This window comes from Ursus americanus, chromosome 15, assembly GCF_024610735.1.
Source record: "Ursus americanus isolate L20-20 chromosome 15, mUrsAme1.1.p, whole genome shotgun sequence".
NCBI lineage: Eukaryota > Metazoa > Chordata > Mammalia > Carnivora > Ursidae > Ursus > Ursus americanus.
This window is the reverse complement of record NC_142141.1, coordinates 25,786,775-25,810,123: the sequence shown is the minus strand read 5'-3', so window position 1 is coordinate 25,810,123 and position 23,349 is coordinate 25,786,775. Positions and strand designations below refer to the sequence as shown.

At 42.7% G+C, this 23,349-nt stretch overlaps 1 protein-coding gene across 2 annotated transcripts in view; it reads right to left on the bottom strand.

Annotated features, from left to right (window-relative positions):
* Positions 1-23,349, bottom strand: part of HTR4 (5-hydroxytryptamine receptor 4) — a 163,972-nt gene that overhangs the window by 71,318 nt on the left and 69,305 nt on the right. For both annotated transcript variants that reach the window (XM_087867888.1, XM_087867887.1), the window contains exons 3-4: positions 2,966-3,091; positions 1,596-1,796 (exon numbers count right to left, since the gene is read on the bottom strand). In XM_087867888.1, coding sequence (XP_087724014.1) covers positions 1,596-1,796; positions 2,966-3,091 — 327 coding nt within the window. The remainder of the gene's footprint in view (positions 1-1,595; positions 1,797-2,965; positions 3,092-23,349) is intronic.

The following is a 23,349-nucleotide window of genomic DNA, read 5'->3' as shown; positions in this document are numbered from 1 at the left end:
TAAATTTTCCACATCAGGAAGACGATTCTACACGTCCCCCCATTCTTCACTCCCTATTCAGCTCATTTTCTTCCCCTTGCTATTGCTCAAAACTGAAGGTTACCTACAGTTGCCATGACCCCCTCAACTTTGTCTTCTCCAAGTTCCTGTAATACTTTCAGTCTTGGCACTCATTTTTGGCAATAATCACATGCAGGCTACCCTGCAAGATTTCCGTGCATTTTCTACTCCCTGACATTTGATTTCTTCTCATGTGAACTTTCATTCAGTATATAACGACTGTCTTCAAGTCTTTCATGCACTGAAGTCAGATTGTTGTAAATAAGCTAATAAACACACATTTCAAACTATGACATGCTATGGGTCTGGCTGCCAACCAACAGCTCAGTTTTACCCATGTCACTATCTGTGGCTATAGAGTCTCATTCTACGTGCATTTCACTTCAGCACATTCAACTACGTGTTCTTGGTAGAACAAGAGAAAGAACGGGCACAATGTAAACACAGCCGGCCATTACGCCTGCCGTTCCAATCAGGAAGCCCCTGTCCCATGGGACAGATGAATCCGCTGTTCCTGCAGCTGGTTTCAAGCCCTCAGGACCTTCCCCAGTGTGAGTAATTCTCTGGACAGACTCTGATTTTCATGTTTAAAGACACATATTTTAGAAACAACACAATCTCTAATTTTAGTCAACTGCTTTTCCTATCCCACAATTAAAGAAACAGTGACCTGTCCCTAGACCGGGGGAAAAACTGGGTCTATTGGACTCTTCCAGACACAGGAAAAGTTTGTCTCCGCTCATTCTGATAACATGTGACTTGCACACCGCACTTTCTTTTGGGAAGTACCCCCTAAGATATGAATACCGTGATGGCGGCCTATGATCCGATAATCATAGGACCTTTAAATTGCATTCTGCTTTTACTACTGAATACAAACGAGCAGGAATTGGAAAATAAAAAGTCCTAATACAACTGATAAATGTACATCTCAAACAAATAAGGCGAAGATGGAAATCATTGGGTCTTCTGAAGTGAAATGTGAAGAAAAAGAACAAAATTCTGCAAAAGAATTACCCCGCATCCCTCAGACAAGCAATTACTGGGGATTTTATAATTAACTTTCTGGAGAAGATTCTCCAAGTTGCCTGCACATAAAATCATGACACGGACACATTATTCGGGAGGAGATCATGTGTAAACATCAGACTATCATTCTGGACCAGCCCTTCTACCTACGGGACAGGTGTTTTAATTCTTACTCCCTCAGAGTTTTGTTCATGCCGTCGGTATAAAATCTAGAGCTCTACAGGACATCTGATTGCCGCTACCTGTCACGGTCCCGACTGTGAGCTCCCAGCAGGCAGGTTCTAAGCCTTACAAACCTCTGTGTCTACAGGACCTCAGAGAAGGCCTTACTAAAAAAGAGCCCTCTGCAGAGACTGGAAAGTGGGGGAACCAGTGAGTAACCAGATCTATCCCTCTGAGATTCACCGCTTCTAACGAACTAGGGAAGAAAGAAAGGCGTGGCCCAACAGCCATCAGGTCCTTGTCCCCAGCATGGAGTTCCGCGGTGCACATTTCTCTGTCCTTACCTATCCAGAGAAATGCAGCACAGGTGAAAAATCGATGCCGTCGTGAGCAGGACGTCTAGGGATGTCCGGACGAGGCAAAACATCTCCCCGTAAATCCAGATGTCCTGAACCAGCTCGATGGCGCCAAAGGGCATCACCAGCACCGAAACCAGCAGATCCACAAAGGCGAGAGATACAATGAAATAATTGGTTTTTATCTTCCTGTGAGTGAAAACGCAGAAGGGAGAAGGCAGGGGGAGGGACAAAGGAAAGAAAAGTCAAGTGCGCAATGCATTCTGTGAGATTCCCTTTCCCTTCTGTCACACGGCGGCGTGCACGGTCCAGCCACGCCTGACTTCTCCATACCCCCTGGCACCCTAATCCCTCCCATCTTCTTCCCCGAGGCCACATGGGCCTGCTTTGAGCCCCCATGCGTGGAACCCCTCCTGGGGGCCCAACGAGGAGGAGGCTGCTGTCTCTCCCCACCTGCCCTTCCCTTCAGGCCTTGGTTTATTCTCAGGGGACCCTCCCAAGGGGCCCTCCTCACAAATAGTGTCAAATTCCGCTGTTTCCTCTCTGAGACTGACTACTGTGTGCCTCACATTTGTGACACTGGTCAGAATTGTGCTTTCACACTTTCTTTGCATCTTCCCTGGATTCTTGAACGCCTTGCTTAGAGGGGAAGGCCACAGATCAGGCAGCACTGAATCTTTTATGCCCCTTTATGGCCTGGTGGCTCTTGATCCAGGCTGAACCCTCGAATCACCTGGTGGATTTTTATAAATATTAATGCCCATGTCTCTCCCCAGATCAATGAGTTCAGAGACTTTGGGTGATTAACCCACCTACCCACCCCCCAGGGTTTCAGATAAAATAGAGGACTCCTAGTTAAATTTCAATTTCAAATAAACAACGAATAACTATTTAGCATAAGTATGTTCCAAATACTACATGGGACATACTTATACTACACATTAGCAATTTTCAAAAGGTCTTCAGGTGATTTTAACTGCAGCTGGGTTGAGACTCATGAAGTGGAAAGAGAAGAAGACACAGGTTTAAATCCTAGATCAGTCACTGGGCAACCACCCCTTCTCTGAACCACTGATTAAGAGGGGAGGTTAGATTAGATATGCCCTCAACCTATTATCAAACCTTCCCCCCAAAAACCCGAAGTTAAACACAAGAAAAAAGACGGGACAGAGATGCGCGTAAGGGCTTAATGTTAGTCATGGGGACTCATGTGTGATCTTTTCCTGCTCTATTTCACAACCTCATTTCCCTTTCATGATTACAAATTATAATGGAATTCATAGTTCAGACCCCAACTGTCCAGGGAGAGCCTGGAACTCTACCCCGGTTTCCTACCGAGGTCTCCTCCTGCTACTCACCTGAGCTGCCTGTCCCTGCACACAGCCGCCATCACCAGCAGGTTCCCCAAGATGGCCGTTAGGATAACCGCTGAGAGAAACGCGAGCAGCACGGCCTTCTCCACTGACCCAAAACCCTCCTTGGAACTGGAAGACACACATGCACACAGACAAGCGCGCGCACGCACACGCACGCACACACACACACACACACACACACACAATTAAAGGAAACTCTGAGACACAGGAAAGAAAATTTTTTCCCTCATATATCTTTAGGAAGGTAACTTCAGCATCAGCAGCTGTAGTGCACATTTATTGTGCACCCAGTGTATGCCAATGTCTGTACCTGTCACTTTACCTGTTATCCTAGTTAACTCCCACATAATGAGCAGGAGGCTCAGAGAGGGGAGTTAACTACCCTGAAACTGCAGTTATTCTCCATCAGAGAGCTTGTGACTCTCCTTCAGAGCCCTTACCTCAGCTCGTGCTCAGAAATGTATTTGGTGGATTCCTGTTCTGTGCCCTCCCCAGCTAGAATGTAAGTTCCACGAGGCAGAGATTGTGTCTGTTTTATCCACTGATGCATTCAATTTCAATGTATCACTCAAATTTGTCGGATGAAGGAAAGATGGCGTTGGATGAATGAATGACAGTAACCTGAACCAGGGTCAGCATGAACACAAGGGCCACCCTGTCTCTAGAACCCTATCCCTGCCCGTGTGGAAGCAGCTGTGTACAGGTGGGCTGTCCAAAGGAGAGGTCATGGCTTGAAGGTTGTTCTAACAAAGGTGACCTGAATTAGCTCATCTCAGATTCTGTGAAGTCCATTGCAAAGACAGCACCAATAAATATGCTCAGGGGCTCCTTTCACTGCCCTGAATCCTATTTCTTTTGGTCCCCAACATCACAGCTCAAATCTGTGTTCTTGTCAATTTCAGCATCTGATTTCGTCCTATAAACCCTGCCTTCTCAGTGCAAACTCAGCATTTTGTTTTATTAATTTGGAAGCAAGTGTCCCATCGATGAAAGCATAAGATCTGCAGGTTATTAAGAAGCTACAAGAAAAAGTTTTATTTTTAATACGGTAGTAATAAAATTTTCTTTTTAAAAGAAGTTTCAAAGGATCTCGAAACTCTCAGACTCAAACCCTACATTACAATATGGAGAAACTGAGGCCCAGAGGGGAGAACTGAATGGTCAAAGTATATTAGTGTCTGGTCTGGGAGAAGCTGCTTGTCCTGTGAGCCCACCACTGGAAACACAGGGTCCCAAGAAGCAAGAAACAGCCGTCTTTACTGAGCTACCACGACTGAATACCAAGATGGCTGCTGGCCCCAAATAGCAGCAGCCCACCACGTTCTAGCTCTGGCCTCATCCAAAATTTTTTCCATTGGGCATGGAAGACAAGGTGCCAACTGGAATAAGGAACCAGTATCACAGTGATTGGAAAACCAGCAAGTTCTTCCACTCTGCTGACAAGTGTTTTGATTGATTGATTGATTGATTGAAGTCGTTATGGCTAAGAGTTCATGAAAAGAAATTCAACTTATGTTCATCCAAATCACTCTTCCACACCTAAATTCCAACTACCAACATGTTACAAATATTGGATGGGGAAGATTTAATTCAGGAGGAAAAGGCTTCAACAGGGTGATATGGCTATCCCGAACTAATTTGATCCTGGGCCGTGTGAATGCGGGTAAAGTGTCTAACAAAGGAGGTGACAGTGGTTTTTCTCCTTGTCCTTGTCAGAGGCTCTGACTGAGAGCCCTTCTGAAACATGCCCGTCCCCTGCTCAAAGCCTCTGTACTTGCTGGGCCTTACTCCTGGCATGCTGCTTTAATGGCCGGCTTCTTCTTGTCATTCAGGTCTCAGATTGAAGTTAATCCCCATTTAACGTGCCACGGCCAACAAAACATTTTGCATTTTCTTTATAGCACTTGTTATCTGAAATGACTTCTGTTGTGGATTATTGTCTGTGTCCCACTCCCACAGAATGCCTTTGGTTCTCTTTTTCACTGCAATTCCCAGCTCCTGGCACAGGGTCTCATCTGCAATATGTGTGTACAGGTATGTGTAGTACATGGGAAGTACTCGATTATTTTCTAATTTAGTGAAAGAAAGACAATGTATTCATAACGGTGAGGTTTATTCTTCAATGTCTTCGAAGACTGGCTGAAGGTACAAAGAAGATTTTACCTAGAGAAGAGAAGACCCACAGATAAGACACAAAAGCTATTTTTAACTCTCTGAAGCACTGTCATTTGAAATAAGAGTAGATCTGTGCATTCATTCATTCAACACTATTTTCCGAGGACCTACTCTGCATTAGGCATTGTTGTATGTCTTCCAGAAGCAGAGATAAGCGAAACAGAGAACAGACAATGACTAGATAAATGAGAAACTACGTAAAGTATCAGCTGGCAATATACACTATGGTAAAAAAATCTAGGAGGGAGAGGAGGACAGGGTTGCCAGAGGAGGATGAAGGGCTGGCTATTTAATAGGAGCTGTCAGAGAAGGCACTGTGATAGGGTTGTCGCAACTGATGCCCTCCAAGCCGCGGAACTAAGTGGGACCAGTGGTCAGGCTGGAAGCAGTGGTTCCTAACTTCGGTTACCTATTAAGACAAATACCATATGATTTCATTCACATGTGGAATTTAAGAAACAAAACATAGGAGAAGGGAAGGAAAAAGAAAATAAGATAAAAATTGAGAGGGAGGCAAACCAGAAGAGACTCTTATGAGGGTTGCTGGAGGGGAGGTGGGTGGAGGGATGGGGTCACTGGGTGATGGGCATTAAGGAGGACACTTGATGTAATGAGCACTGGGTGTTATGTGAAACCGATGAATTGCTAGATTCTACCCCTGAAACTAATGATACACTATATGTTAACTAAATGCAATTCAAATAAAAATTTTTTAAAAAGCACCTAAGGAGATTTCACAAATGCTGATGTACGGGTTCCAATCTCAAAGACGCTGATTGAATTGGTCTGGGTTTTGCAGCCTAAATATTGGAATTTTTAAAATCTCTCAATAGATTCTGATCTGCAACCGAGGTTGAAAATCACTGCTAGAGAAAGGTAAGATTTAGTAACAGATAATAAGAACTTTCTAACAACTAAAAATGGTCCACAACAGCTTCCTGGCATTGTTTTGAACTCCCCGGCTTGGGAGATGGAAATGTTTAAGAATACCTAATGTATTCTTATGTCAATAAGCTACCCGTTAAGATGGCTATTATAAAAATAAAACAAAACTGAGAAGTAACGAGTGTCGAAAACTATGTGGACAAAGTGGAACCCTTGTGCATTCTGCTGGAAATGTAAAATCGTGCAGCCACTGTGGAAAACCATTTCTCAGAAGAAACTTTCTCAAAAGTGTCTCGAAAGACTAACCACAGAATGACCAGATGATCCAGGAATTCCGGTCCTGGCATATACCCCAAAGAACTGAAAGCAGGGGCTTAAATAAATACTTGTATATCTATGTTTGTAGCAACATTAGTCACAATAGCCAAAACTCCTGTGTTGGAGGCAGGTTGAACTGGCTGATTTTTGGTTGTTTCTTGTCTATGGACAATGATCTGAACATATTGTTAGAACATGGATTCTCCATAAACCACATCCTCATGATCAGAACCATCTCCCCTGTACTGTCTTTTTCTCTTGTAAGAGAAAAAACCAGATTCAGGAGATGTGGTGAACACTTCTGGCACCAGAGAATGTATATTTCAAATCAAAAGGGTATGTCAGGGTCAGAGATTCCCAAGTTCTGTGTTATGGTTCATTTGCGGCCGCCAATTAGGAGCTAGAAATAGCTAGACTTTAAACTGTGAGGGACAAGCAAAATTTAAATCATGGAAGGAGCTTTTCTAATTAAACAGAACTGTCCACTGAACTAAATGTAAGTCCAGGAATGATAATTAAAATAAATCAGGAACCACTTCAGCAAAATCCACGTTAGATCCTTGGCTTACCTTTGACAGCCCCCAACCACTCCGTCAACCGTGACCAGGCAGTCCTCATCTGGCCAAAGAGCTGTCCACTCCCCGAAATTCGTTCTTTGACAATTATTCTTATGAGAAATTTTCCTTTCTCTTCTTTTTTTTAATATTTATTTATTTTAGAGGTGGGGGGACAGAGGGGCAGAGGGAGAAGACGAGAGAGAATCTCAAGCAGACTCTGTGCTAAGCAAGGAGCTCAATATTGGGCTTGATCTCATGACCCTGAGATCATGACCTGAGCTGAAACCAAGAGTCAGATACTTAACCAGCTGTGCCATTCGGGCACCCCTCCTTTCTCTTCTTTTTTGCTTTTTTCAATGATCTCTTGATCTATTAATAAAGAAACACCACAAACTTGTTGGGTCTGCATACCATTTTCTCTGCTCTTAATAGAAGAAAATGTATGACAATAATTCTGGTTAAATTTCCACATAGGTTAGTGTATGTGAAAATGGATTATAAATGACAAAATATAATATAAATAAGTCGTCATTGTTATTAGTATCAGAAGCCCATATAGGGACAACAGCTAAGGAAGTTTTAGGTTTGTTACATCATCTAGAACAATTGGTTTCAAGGTCACATACACACAGAATACACTTTCTTAGGAGTCAAGAATACTCTTCTCTTTTTTTGCCCTGGGCATGTTAATAACAGCTATGTGACTTCAAAGAAGTCACTAGCCTTCTCTGAGCCTTAGTTTCTTCATGGATCAATTGAGAAAGATTAAATCTCTCATTTATCAAATATGTACTGATTTCCAGCCATATGCCAAGCATTATGCTAAGCACTGGGATACAAGAGCAAAGAAGGTGACCAAGACCCTCCCTTCACGGAGTTCACACTATTAACGGACAAAGGCAATAAGCAAGTGCAAGCTGAAGATCAGTACTCCGAAGTGACACTCTCAAACTTTAGTGTTCACGTGACTCTACTGAGGATCTTGTGAAAATGCAGATTCTGGTTCTTTTGGCCTGAGGTGGGAGCTGGGGTTCTGCATTTCTCACAAGCACCAAGGCTCACAAGGAACATCACAGGTGCCCACGCTGCTGGTTCATGAATCACACCGGCGGCAGTAAAACTACCAGGGGCCTGACAGGATCGTGGATAGAGAACAGCTAACTGAATTGGAGGGAAACTCGAGGTAATCAGGGAACATGGGAAGTGACGTTTAGCTGAACTCTGATACACGCGGAGAATCCATGAGTTAGAGGAGCGAGGAGAAGACCAGGAGCAAAGGACCTAAGACAGGAAAGACATTTTGTATTCACTTGTAGGAAGGGAATGAGCAAGAAATAAAGAATCTGGGTAAGCTCTGCAAAGTAGCCAGGAGCCAAATTCCTTGGCTTTGTATGCACTGCTGAGAAGTTTATCTTCTATCAGACAATAAAAGAGAATGCAATGAAGTAAGCAGAAAAGCGGCCCTGGGGATACACATGGGAGAAGAAAGTCAGCCTGTCAGGGGCCCTTGCCCTGAGGACAGTGGCTTTGAGTAGGGTTGTGACCATGTGTGGAATAAAGCCACATTTGAGAAGTCAAGGGAGAGGTAAAAACAATAGATCCGTGCATAGATAAGAAGAAGAAATGGAAGTTCCATTTCTGAATTGCTTATCTGGGTAATGAGATAGAAATTTCATGAGATGGGAAAAACAGGTTGTGGGAGATACCTGTAGACATTTACATGAAGAGGGGCCTGGCTGGCTCAGCTGGAAGAGCACACAACTCCATCTCAGAGGTCATGGGTTCAAGCTCCACACTGGGTGTACTAGAAACCACTAAAAAAAATTTTTTTTTAATACATTCAGGTGAAGATGTCAAGGACGCAATTGGATATGTGTGTCTGGAGTTCAGAAGGGATGGTTGGTTAGGAGATACACTTGGGATTTCCAGCGTTCTATGTGATTTAGATCCCTGGGGGAGGGATGCAATCACCCAAGAAGAGGGCCAGGGCTTCATGAACTCTAATACCAAGCCATGCAGGACGGAAGGAGGAGCCAGCAGACGAGAATGAGAAAAAATGCCCGGGGCTATCTGAGGAACCTCAGGTGAGTGCGGTACCGTGGAAGCCAAGAGTGAAGGAAATGTCAAGTGGGGGGAAAAAAAGCATCCCTTGACAGCTCCCCAGAAATACCCCGGACCACTTCTGGGAATGAGGAGAGACAAAGAGGTAGGGCAACTAGAGCAGTTCTTCTTTTTCTTTTTATGTATTGAATTGTGCAATAAAATTATGTCTGATCAGTGGGCTCCAGCCCTGGACCAATGATCTTTGGAGAATGTGCCTCATCTCACACTCCCGGTAAGTCCCGGTCACATAGGAAACATCTTTCTTGAGAATACACACAGCACATCCACACGGGATCCCAGGCAGTTCAAAACACGCCCTATGTAAAGCTTCCTTCACGCATCCTGATCGCCCCTGCCCGGCCCTCTGAAAGAACTGCAGGTAAATTACAGAAGACACTAGTTCTTTTCTTGCCCATCAACAGTCAGCGCAAAGGATGCCAAGGCACTCTGACTTAAAAGGGAGACCTACTAAAATTGGATTGTTTTTCTAGTGTGGATTTTATTAACCTTAAATGTAAGGTCCCTGGTGTTGTCAGTAAAGATAAAAGATTTGACCAAAGTATTGGTCAAGGGTCTTGACCTTGGTATTGACCAAGGGGGCCTTAACTATCTGCTCACCTTGGCTAGATTTTAGACAGACTTCCCCCTACTCTAGGTTCTGGCCTCCCTTTTCTTAGAGCATTTGTTCTATTTTTAAAAAATTGAAACACAGTCGACATCAATATTATATTAGTCTTAGGTGTACCACATAGTGATTCAAAATTTATGTACATTATGCAATGCTCACCACCATAGGTGTTGTTCTAATCCGTTACCATACAAAATTACTGCAATATTATTGGCTCTATGCCTTACGCTGTACTTTACATCCCTGTGACTTATCTATTTTTTAGTTGGAAGTTTGTACCTCTCAATCCTCTTCACTTATTTCACGCACTCCCCCTACCCCTGCTCTGGCAAACACCAGTTTGTTCTCTGTACTTATGAGCCTGCTTCTGATTTGGCTTTTTTGTTCATTTATTTTGTATTTCAGATTCCACATACAAATGAGATCATACGATATTTGTCTTTCTCTGTCTGGCTTATTTCACTTAGCATAATACCCTCTAGGTCCATCCATGTTGTCACAAATGGCAATATTTCATTCTTTTTTATGGCCGAATAATACCCCGTGGCATATATATGCCACATCTTCTTTACCCATTCACCTATCCGTGGACACGGGCTGCTTCCATATCTGGGCTATTGTAAACAATGTTGCAATAAACATAGAGGTACATGTATTTTTTCAAATTAGTGTGCTCATTTTCTTTCGGTAAATACCCAGAAGTGAAATTACTGGATCATATGGCATTTCTATTTGTAATTTTTTGAGGATCCGCCATACTGTTTTGCATAGTGGCCTCACTAGTTTTACACTCCCACCCACGGGGCGCCAGGGTTCCCTTTTCTCTACAAGCTCTTGTTAGTTCTTGCCTTTTTGATGCTAGCCATTCTGACAGGTATGATCTTAGAGCATTTACTTTAGAGAACTTGTAATTATAAATTCTTTCTCTGGCCCTTTGGGATAGAAATATTTTTAAAAGCCTTTTTCCAGTTTTACAAGCTAGAACTGTCTTTCTCACGGACCTAGCAGTCATCCCTCTGAAATGTTATCATTAAGGAAGACAGAACCCCTACCTCCCAGTTTCTGTGGGAGGGTAGGAGCCTGACTTCCATGGACACATTGCTCCAAATTGTAAAACTACCTCCTGTTTCCTTTGGCTAAGGCCAAATAGCAAACACAGATGGCCTGTGAGCCCCACCCCCACTCCATTCCTGGAAACCTCTCCTGTCCTTTGTTTCAGCGAAATTGAGTTCAGACTGCATTCTGCTTTCTCTCCCCAATAGCAACAGCTTTGAAAAAGTCGTCCTTATCTGTTTAATTTTGTCCAGTGCAATTTTTGCTCTGACAGTATACTTCACTTTTACGACTAGTTATGTCGTGTGTGTACTGTCTTCATTACATTTATCAGTTGCCATGAACAAAACCCACGACAGTGAGTACATACAGGAGGCTTAAGCTCAGATAATGTTTGTGTTGGTAATATTTCTTATGTAACTTAATTTTTAAATGCCTTTTTAGGTAAAGTAGAAATAGTAGAGTCCGTGGGTATGTTAACTGTTTTCCTCTATACCAATAAATTCAGAAATATTGTAACTATGACCTTTTTAAAGCATACGTCATTTCCTGTAAATATATATGCACATGTTTTCTGGGCTTCTTGAGAGACTCATGTACAAACAATGGCCAGACCCTATACAACAATAAAACTCCAACGGGCAAAGTCTGCCGCAACCAGCCCAGAAAAGTCAGGCCTTATTCAATGATGGCCAACCTCTATGTTTTCCCACCTACCTGCTTCCAACTCAAGACCAACCACAGAAAGACAAATACGTCCCCAAACCGATTACACGAGAGGCTCCCCTTCTTGTTAGCTAACCTCTTGCTTCCCTGTGCCAACAACCTCCAGAGAACAGTTGAAGCCCTGGTGTCTTCACTATAAGCTTTCCTACTGTCATGCCTGAGACTCTGAGTCTTTGCAAACTGCAAGTGATGATGGCTGACCCCAATCGCCTTGCCTCTGCAGAATGCCCCTGTTCTCATTCCTGCAGTCTTCATTTATTCCCACGTTCTAGATCTGTTCTAGGTGTTCCATGTACTTGGAATCCTATTATTTGCAAATACTCTGGGGGAGTATTTCTGATTATTTGCTTTATGTTACTTTGGGGTCTTAATGTTAAGTTTTCAGGTCTTCCAGCTAGCTTTTTGTTTTTTAAGTATGTATTTTTTTCCCTTAAAAAACTTTTTTTTTTTTAACGGAAAGACAAATATGATAATTCATATAAAACTGTTTCATCATAAGAGCATCAGAGCAGTGGTGCCCCCAAATCACCAGGAGTATCAAAGCTTGGTTAAAACAGAGATTGCTGGGTCCACCTACACAATTTCTAATTCAGTACATGTGGAGTGGGGCCCCACGTCTGCATTTCTAACAAGTTCCTGGGTGATGCTGATGCCGCGGGTCTGGGGACCACACTTTGGAGACCACTGACCTAGAGCACTGAAACAGGATGCCTTCACCCCACCCTCATTTCTCCACTGCAAGTTACTTTGTTCTGCTCTTAGGTGGGGAACTTCCTGCTTGGGAGTGGGGAATTTCTGACATTGATTTCTTGAGCACCTACTACATGGCAAACAATGCCCTAGGGAGGTTTTCGATGCTGCCTCATTCATCCTCATAATTACCATGCAATCTAGTATCACAATGTCCTTTGTCGGAAGAGACTGGTGCTCAGCATGGTCGGGAAACTCAAGATCCCACAGCTATCAAGTGGTGCATGTGGGACTTGAACCTACGCACTCTGATTGCAAGCCCAGTGCTCTTCCCACCAGATTTTAAATATGCTCATTGGAAATTGAATAAAATCCTTTAAAAAAAAAAAGGTCCTGCTAAAGTTTTACTTTTTGTCTACAAACTTAGTATCCAACCTATTGATAATGACCGCTAATAGGCCTTATGAAAATATGCTGACTATAGAAAATGGTAGGGATAAAAAAATCTTTACGGGAAGAAGATGATGCAAAATGGAGTTTCTGCACAATTCTAAAAAACAAAACAAAACAAAAAACAAAAACACCTCGTTTTGATTGTTTTTGAAGACCCTGCAGAGGAGGGTGGGAGGCTGGTGATGGTGGTTGATGCACGGCTGATGAACCTCAGGTATTTTTCAAATGCAAACTTGTGGAGGAAGATTCTAGTGGCAAGCTTTTAATAGGCTCTTCGAGGTCCTCAAAGATCACACATTCGGGGCATGAGAAAAACTTCAAAGCCCTAAGAGGCTCTGTCTGTGGAGAGTATAATGGGAGTTCAAAGCTGCAAGGAATACAAAGGATATCAGGATCAAAGACACTGTGTTCTGAGGCCATGCCTGAATGCAAAGCCACGCCAGGACTGACGTGACCAGGTGAGACCCACATTTGGGAAGATTCTCCCTGCTGCACAGCATGTTAACTATTGGGGCTTCCATTCTTTTTGGAAATAAAATGCTAAATGACAGTGCCAGTCAATTATACCTGAGAGGTGAGTCTCACTTTAAGAAAATTTAGTCTTTCAAAATTGGAACTAAGAAAACAGCTTAAGAGATTTTTGTTTGTTTGTTTACAATGTATTTTTTATCTATGTGCAAATTCAATGTAGGGTCTCTGGTCTGTTTTGCAAACACCTGTTTGCCCACAGTTGTTGAGGGTACCTAACGCCCATCAGGTCCAGAAATATGTTCCTTTGGAAGAAGACGAGTGGCATGTGTTCGGTATTTGGCTGATTATTCCCCTGAAATTATTCTTGTGGTTATAAGAAATCCAGCCCAGGGGGAAAAAAAAAAATGTGGGCCACATGAGGCCTCTCCCCTGTAGTCAATCATTTACCCCAAGGATAAGGGCTCAAGGAAAAGCGGAATTTCCCATACTCTGATAACAACCTGCTCCCCATCCCTCTGCTGGTGTGGGCCCCCGTCACGGGGTCCAGCTGCTAATGAAGCCAGCTCTGCATATTTTGCCAGGGTTCAGACTCGCTGTCGCTAAGTATTCTGATTTCTCACCTCACTTCTGCTCTGACAGCATAAAACTTTTCTGCTCAGATGAAAGAAGAAACTGCTTGGTGCTTCTCTGCTATAGGGACAGCCGAACAATGGCCAGTGGGTCAAATCCCGCCCACTGCCTGTGTTTGTAAATAAAATGTCATTGGAACACGGTCACCTTTAATCACCGATGCATTTTCTATGGCTGCTTTCCACGGCAAAGGCAGAGTTGAGGAATTATGACGGAGACTGTGTGGACTGCAGAAGCTTAAATGACTTGTTCTGATCCTTTCTGAAATGAGTTTGATGACCCCTGTTCTTCTGGAACCCAAAATGAGTTTGGCCTAAAGAAGAATATGGTATGGAGACCCTAGGATCTATGAAAACCTATTAAAAGAAACCTATTTCACTGGGAGTCATTCATTCCTCTGGAGTTTTTCACTAAGTGGGAAGAAGCATCATTCCACTTGACCACGCCAGGAACCAGGCATCTCACTCCATTTCTCCTCCTTTACCTAAGCCACTACCTACTTTGAGTAGCTCTTAAAACTCTTCACTCCTCTCCAGTCTGCTGTCCATTCCCTGATGAAGGCCCTTCTGTTATCTTTGCAGAGACTACTACAGCCGCTCATGTCCCACTGCCTGCTATGTCTTCAGTTACCCGTCTATAATTGAACTCTTCATGGCCCTCACCTCAACCCCGCTTCCCATCTCAAAAAAGCAGCCTATTTTCCCATTGCTTGGGCCACACATCTTAGAGTAATTCTTAGTAAGCCTCTTTTTCTCATATCTCACACACATCAGCAAACCCTGGTAGCTCTGCCTTAAAAATGTCTCCTGCTTCTGACCCTTTCTCCGTTCTTTAGACTATTACCACCCTAGTTTAAACCACATCGTGCCTCACTTGGGTGATGGCAAAGCGCTCCCAACTGGTGTTCCTGCTTCCACTCTTTTCTATACACAGTCCACTCTTCACCCAGTAGACAGAGTGAGCTTTGTAAAACGTTTCAGTTTGAACATGTCACTTCCCTAACCACCGCCCTTGAGATGGCTTTCATGACACTGATGGTAATGCCCAGACCCTTACTAGGGCCTACACGCCTCCACAAGGCTGGCTCTTGGCTGTTCTGCGATCTCCACCTTTACCCCATTCTCCTTTTCTATGCTGCTCCAGCTATAAAGGCCTCCTCATTATTCCCAGAAGGAGCCACACAGGCTCCCCCTTCAGGGTCTCTCATTGGGTGCTGCCTCCATCTGGATCTTTCTATCCCAAGGGATCAAAACTACTCACTCCCTCATTCAAGTCTCTGCTCAGATTCACCTTGGAAGAGACAGCTTTCCAGACCACCAGATTTAACACAGGACCTCTCCTCTCACTCTTTATTCCCCTTGTTTGCATGATTGATCTTCATAGCTGTTAGCCAGTATCCCCTCCTACACACCAGAATGTCTTGAATGTAATCCCACTGAATTGGTCTGTTATGTCACTGATGGTATTTCTAGCCCCTAAAACAGTGCCTGGCACATACAAGTACTCAAAAAGATGAAGGAATAAATGAACAATTGGATGAATACATGAATGAATCATCTTTTAATTGGTCATCGGCCTTGACTCTACCTCTTCCCAACCATCAGCAGCACTGAAGTTAAAATGTGTCACTTTGTTTTTTCCAGAAGGAACTAACTCATGTCCCCCTATTTGTCTAAAATCTTGTAATGTCCTCGCCCATTGCAATGTTGGTAAAATACCAAATTTGACCTGATTTAACCTGAGCCCTACTTAGTGCTCCATCTCTATTTCTGACACTATTCCATAACCAACTCTATCACAGAGAAGTGCCCAAATCCCCACTCAAGGAGGTGGGACACACTCGCTATGCCCCTTTCTATCCCTCCGCTTCTTTCCCCAGGAAGCCCTTGCATGTCCTTTGGGGCTCAGTTAAGCATCTTCCTCTCTGGGAAGCTCCGAGAACTTCCTCTTCCTATATGTTTTACAGCCCCTCTAACTACACATCATAGCTTTCAGCACACTATATTTTAATTATTCACTTAAATATACGTGTCATCTCAACCATACTGTCTTACTCACTTTGGTATCTGCAGTGCCTAGCACAACAAATATATATGAAACAAATAAAAAAAAAAATGTGTAAGTTAACCCATGACTGAAAGATGGTCAAGCCCTAGCAATCAACATAAAGGTGTGTTTGGTTTTGTTTTTCTTTCTTCAACTCAGTATTTCTACTTAAGCTGTATCTAAACCACTGGCTGAGTCAGGTGTATTGGGCCACCAATCACCTCTCTGAGTTACAACTTACATAATTGTGGATGGCATACGCAGACTACCAACAGTTAGCTAATTTCCCTAGACAGTACCAGAAGCCTTTCCCACATTCTCTGAAGGCTGACAATGCTTTTAAATCTATTTTCTAGTCATCTCCTGGGCACTGAAGTTGTTGTGAGGATTAATTAAGGAAATAACAGGTAAAACACTTGGGATATTGCCTGGCATATACTACATGCTCAATAAATGCTAGCTCTTATTACTCATCTTTTCTCTTTATTTTAAATATACACACATGACATTCACATGCGTCCTGGTCCTCTAAGTCATAGCATAGCCAGACACGTAGCCTGGTCGATGACTGATCATTATGACAGCATGTTGTAATTTGGTTGGGGGCTTTTGAAATAACAACTAAAAATAAAGTCCAGAGAAAAGAGATAATGAGTAAGAATACGCTGGAATTTTTCCAGACGCAGCTAGGAGAAAAGCAAATGCGATAGAGCAGAGAACGAAGAAAACCTGCTGCAAGTTCACAGGAGTGGGGATGGACTTTGGAAGGAGGTGTGCAAATGTGAGAACTGGGAAGCCTATCGAGGCGCCACAAGGCTAAGAGGAGTGTAGGGTATCTAATATCTTGATGGGGCACAGGGTTTTGAAGAGAAAGACTCCACATTCAAGTTTACCATCATGTCCACACCCACTCACACCTATATGCCCTGTCAGGTACAGAGCCCATTAAGAGCAAGCTGGGGAGTGATGGGAATAAGGGAAGGCAGGTGGAGATTAACTGTGGGGTCACCTGGATTCTCTACCTGGACGCTAGCAGGCATCCCTGGAACAGAATCATAGAAAGTAAGCTTGCTTAAAAATGACCGCTCGGCATTCCAATCTGCCAAACGTAAGAACTATACTACGGTCCATAAATGTGTGTCCAGACTATGCACATGACAAATGTAGAAAGAGCCTTAAAAATTCGTGCTCCAATAACTGCACTTCTAAAAATTCATCCTAAAAAAATACATGACTAGAGCTGCTCTTAAAGACTTCGGTATATCATGGGGGCGCCTGGGGGGCTCAGTTGGTTGGACTTTCCGACTCTTGGTTTTGGCTCCGGTCGTGATCTCAGGGTTGTTAGACAGAGCCCAGCTCATCAGGCTCCGCACTCAGCATGGTGTCTGCTTGAGATTCTCTGCCTCTCCTTTTCCTTTTGCCCCTCTTCCCATTTCTCTCTCTCTCTCAAGTAAATGAGATCTTTAAAAAAAAAAAAAAGACTTGGTACATTATGACTCACAATCATATTGCTTATAATTGGAAACACTGGAAACTACCTGAATGTCTAAATTTGAGTATCAGTTACATAAGCAATTTCTTGTTTATTTAATATTTACACAGCCATTATAATCCGGGTTTGAAAAGAATATGTAACAACAGGGGAAAGTTCTCATAAATATTGTTCAGGGCTAAAAGCAGGTATGACACCATAAAGCACAAGTTCAATTTTCTATGAAAATGTTGTTTAACATATGGGTCCAGAACAATAACTATTGAGAGATTAACTTGTGACTCTTTTCTTAAAATCACAAAAAAGACTGGAAAGAATGAGTGGTTATCTTCCTCCTCTATCCCAATAAGATAACTAAAATTTGTGTTTTATCAGCAATGTTGGTTATAGGTTTTTCAAGTTTCAGGACTGAAGGCAGAAATTTCTGGCATCAGACGATAATCACCTGACCTAAAGGCAGAAACAGGCAATTAAGGAAGGAGGGAGGTTTCAAGAGCTGTGACATGGAGAAGCCAGAGGTTTGCAGACTCCAAAAGCAGCAAGAAGGAACAGAGCAGTCCCTCTCAGGACTCATAGACACCAACCACTAGGATCAGAAACCCCAGGGTCAAGGTTGACATAGAAGCAGCAGGTCCCTTCCAGGGATGCAGTAGAGGTGGACAGATATTCCGGCAGTGGTGACCACAGTGGACCGGAATGCAAAAGGCCCAGGTTGGCCCAGAGAGAAGAAGATACACACAAAATGTCTGAGATTCAATTTCCCCTCAAGATCCATTTTGAAGGGTTCATTAAATTCACAGATTAAAAGAAATGGGGCATTTCTTACAAGTTGGTTTTTGTAGAGTAAAATCCAAATGCAAGCCTGGTAAGTATACGTGAAATACAAACACATAATATACATACTTGCATATACACACATATTACAGGGAAGTGATCCATATACAGTACCTAATATTTATATACGAAATAATCTATAGATTATTGATATTGCTATAGATATTGGAAGTATATACACATATAACAGTTTTCTCTAGATAAGGACACTCTAGAACAACTTGAATTACTTCTTTATACTTTTCTACCATTTACAATTTTCCACATCGAATGTGTAATATGTCCCTAATGCACAAAAGTTTTTTTTTTCAAAACTCAGTGCCTGTATCTAGCTCTGCCCCTAAAATTTCCTTGATTAGTATATTGCTTCAGCAAGTATTGTTTCTCCAGCCAATTATTCAACTTACTAATTGGTATGCTTAATTAATTAATTTATTTATTTTTAAAAGATTTTATTTATTTATTCGACAGAGATAGAGACAGCCAGCGAGAGAGGGAACACAAGCAGGGGGAGTGGGAGAGGAAGAAGCAGGCTCATAGCGGAGGAGCCTGATGTGAGGCTCGATCTCAAATGCGGGATCATGCCCTGAGCCGAAGGCAGACGCTTAACCGCTGTGCCACCCAGGTGCCCCCGGTGTGCTTAATTTAAAAAGTTATTAATTGCAAATGTAGTTGTAAGCTGGAGCTTACTTAAAGGAATCGATTCTTTCTTAGTGTTTGCCCATCCACCTGAAGCGCTGTAAAGAAAGAATAACCTTAATACTTTTTACAAATTTTCCTCCCCTCTTCCATAAATGTTTGGGTGTCTCCAATTTCCTCTTGAATCGGACCACTTCCCACCAGTGGCACCACTAATAATAGTTTAAGCCACCATCATCTCCAACGTAAGTCTCTTTCAAAAAACCTTCGGTCTTTGATCCCCAGCCCCTATGGTCTATTTTCAACACACAAGTCAGAGTTACAGCCCTGAAACTTAAGCAGACAGTGTGTGCTCTCTGCCCCAAATTTGTCAATGGCTTCCCAGCTCATGAAGAATACCTGAGGTTTCTACCGGGACCACCTCATAAGAGCCTTCACACTATTTCTTCAATATGTCAAGTGCACTCTGACCTTTGCACCTGTTGTGTTTTTTCCCCGAAACTCACCCCCAGATATCCACTGGGTTTCCTCCTGGCTTTCAGTTAGGTCTCTACTCAAAGCAGCCTCATCAAAGAGGACTTTCCTGACTATCCTAGCTGATGGGACACACTCTGGCATCTCAGATTCCTTCCATTGCTTTATTTTCCTCCATGTTTTTTTGGTGTCTATTGACTGCTTCGCCGTCAACAGATGGAAAGCGCTGTGAAGGCAGAGGTGTTGTCTATTTTCTTGGCACACAGAGGCACAACAGTCCCCTCTTATCTGTGGTTTCATTTTCTGTGGTTTTGGCTACCTGCAGGCAACTGCACTAGGAACAGACGATCCTCCTGCTGACGTGCGGACCTAGGTCAACAGTAGCCGGCGCTACGTCACAATGCCTACATCATTCACCTGACTTCATCCCGTCAGGGAGACATTTTATCATCTCACAGCATCACAAGGAGGGTGAGCGCTGTACAGTAAGATATTTTGAGAGAGAAACCACATTCACGTAACTTTTATTACAGTAGATTGTTGTAACTGTTCTATTTTATTTTTAGTTATTGTTGTTAATCTCTTACGTTGCCTAAAATAAATTAAACTTTATCACAGGTATCTATGTATAGGAAAAGCATAGTACATATAGGGTTTGGTACTATCCGTGATGTCAGACATCCACTGGGGGAATCCATCCCCCGTGGATAAGGGAGGATGACTGTACTCAACAAATACAGGTTGTTAGGAAAACGTCATTTAAAATGGTGAGGGATAATTTTCTCCCATCAGATTGGGAGAACGCTAAGTTTGCAATCATCTGAGTTGGTAAGGATGTGCCGAAAGGGCACTCACGGGACTAGTGGTGGGGAAATACATTGACAAAACGTCGCGGATGTTACTTTGGCAAAATCTTTGAAAATTCTGAATGCACATTTTCCATGTATCTATTCTAGGGAAATGCTTGAACACTTGTTTAGGTGTAGAAGGACCTGTGTCACTATATTGTTTGTTAGGAATGAACACCTGGGGCGCCTGGGTGGTGCAGTCGGTTGAGCGTCCGCCTCTTGGTTTCAGCTCAGGTCGTGATCTCAGAGTCATGGGATCGAGCCCCGGGGCAGGCTCTGTGCTCAGTGTGGAGTTTGCTTAAGATTCTCTGCCCCTCTCACTCATCCCCCCTCTCTCTAAAATAAATAAATAAATTTTTAAGGAATGAGCACTTGAAAATAGTATAAATGTCCACCATTCCAGGAATGATTAATTCAATCACAGCACTTTGATACCCTTAAATATTATGCAGATGTTAAAAAGAATATGAAGGAATCCACATACATGCAATGAAAAGTATGAAGACATGCACTGGGTTGATAAACAATGGAACCAGGGCAGGGATTGTGGGGTGGGGGCAGGAAGAGGCAGGTATTTTATCAGGAGATTTTGATTGTATTTTATACCTTAAGCTCAGTCACAGGCACACAGGTATTCTTTCATTTTTTTCAGTAGTTTTTGCTATATTTGAGATATTTTATTTTTAAGATGAAAAAGATATACATATATATATATGTACTCCTATATCATTTCATATATAAACAATAAAATCATAAATAAAATATTAATGAAATAATATCTACCAGACACATGGTTAAGTGAAAAAAATCATAGACCAATACACCTGATACCACAAGAGTCTGAAGGAAAATAAAAACAGGGAGGGAAGGAGAGATACATATGCATCTATGTAAATTCAGAGGTTATGGCCATTAGATTGTACAACCAACTGTTAATCATAAAAATTTTGGGGGTGTCTGGGTGGCTCAGTTGGTTACACGACCAATTCTTGATTTCGGGTCAGGTCATGATCTCAGGCTCATGGGATCAAGCCTCATGTCAGGCTCTGCACTAGAGGGTGGAGCGTGCTTGCCATTCTCTCCCTCTGACCCTCTCCCCCCTCGCAAAAAAAAATTAATTAAATAAATAGACAAACAAATATTTTGGGCAGGGAGGTAGAAGGTATTGGGATACTTTTCTATTTGGGGCATTATTGGAATTTTAAACTACAAGAATATGTTTATGTTTTGTTCAGCTGGAGAATAAGGAAGTACTACCCCCTCTCTTATGAATCCCATCTTCTCTTGCACTTCTAGCAAACTCACAACTTTGTCACTTCACACTAGAAGGTGAAGGTGCCGCTCCTGCCAAACAGGTCATACATGAGAGCGTTAATTTCTCTCAGCAGTTGGGCGTGAGCTCTGTTCTAACTAGGAAACAAATAAACTCGCTGACTCGTTGATGCCTCGCAAAGGAATGTCAGCTTAGCCATAGGCTTATGTTTGTTCACGTGTTCATTCAGCCATCCCTCTGTCTACTTGGCCACTTGTACATATGCACTCTACGGAATATTTGAGGGTCTCCTCTATTTCAGTCACTGAGAAGAAAAAGGAGGCCTGGCTTCTTCCATCAGGGAGCTCGAAAGCTACTGGAGTCAATAGACAGGAATCCAGTAAGTGCATGTATGTAAGATTACAGCTGTTATGCAAGCTATGAGAAGAGGTACACAGGGTGCTGTTGACCCCGGTGGGAGATCAGAAAACACTTTCCTGAGCGAATGATAACCGAGCTGTGATTTGAAGAAGGAACAGAAGTTGACTGAAAAAAGGCAGGGAATGCCAGGGCCCTGGGTTGGATGTGCAGCAGTGAGAATGACATGGTTTCCTCCAGCTGCTGAAGGAAGACCAACATAATGGGAATGCAGGGAGCCAGAAAGGCACCATCAGATGAGACCGACAGGGGCAGACTGGGAGGGGACTGGACACCGGGCTAAGTACTTAGGCCTTCATACTGACTTCAGTGGGGAGTTACAAACTGTTTGTAGAAGGTTGGCATGGGGGTGACCTGTTCAGAGTTGAATTTTGACATGTCTGAAGTACAGACGGACAACAGTAGTTTGGCAGGCTTTTTTGTTTGTTTGCTGTTTGTTTGTTTTTGAGGGTGGCCTTTGGTAATTTAAAAGCCTCTTCCTTGCAAGTACGTCAGTCAACCCATCTAGAACATGGTTCTTAACAAAAGAGGGGCCACCCAGTAGAGGCTGTTTGAGAGATTTGTGGGGCATGAGGTTGTGGTTATGACTGAGGAGTACTAGAGGGGGAGGATGGGTGACACTACAATAGGAGAGACAGTCTCTCATTAAAAAAATCATTCCACGTTTTCCATGATTTTAGAATGTCCTACCAGCCGTTTGTGTAAGACAAAATTTTGTTTCTAATTATCTAATCTAGAATTAAACTCCTTTTCCATATAAACACAAATAACTTTTTGCATCTTAATTTACATGCACTCAATGAAGGGAAGATCATGCTTTCATTTTGTTCAGAACAAGTATTGTCTACGTGTCACCAACAGCAATGCCACTCCTGGTACTAGAGTGGCCAGCACAACATGCCTGGGCTTTGTTGGTCGTTGTTGCATTCACGATGATTTAACACACAAGTGCAAGTGTCTGACTGCTTTATTATATTTTCTATTGTCAATGAACCTGAGCATTTATATAATGAAATACATAGTCTTTCATCATAAATCACTTTTGTTTTATTGCTTTTTTATATAATTTGCAAAATCGTGTCTAGACTATATTAATCATGGATTTCATCTCAGCATAATCAAGGGGTATTATAAAATTGTTATTTAAAAAAGGGCAGGGTAGGGGTGCCTGGGTGGCTTAAGTCAGTTAAGTGGCCGGCTCTTGATTTCAGCCCTGGTCATGATCTCAGGGTCCTAGGATCAATCCCCAAATTGGGCTCTGCACAGCAGGGAGTCTGGGGAATCTGCTTGAGATTCATTCTCTCTCTGTGTGTGTGTCTCTCTAAAATAAATGAATAAATCTTTTAAATAAATAAAAATTAAAAAGGGCAGGATAGTGGTTGATCTGATATGACTGGGAATCACTGGTCTAAAAAAGTAAAGTAACTTTCAAGAGATTGACTGTTTTTTCTTCTTGAACTTCAGACATCTTGTCTCAGATGAATGCACTGAAGTGTTCCAGATTTATCAATCCTGGACATATGTGGTTAAAGATGAGTGAAGGTCAAAGGCTGGAAGTAACGGGGCAGAGGCAGCATACTATGTCTCTCAAGAAAATTAGAAAGATCTGCTGTAGCTTCAAGCTTTTCTCATTCACAGCCCAGAAGGATTTTAA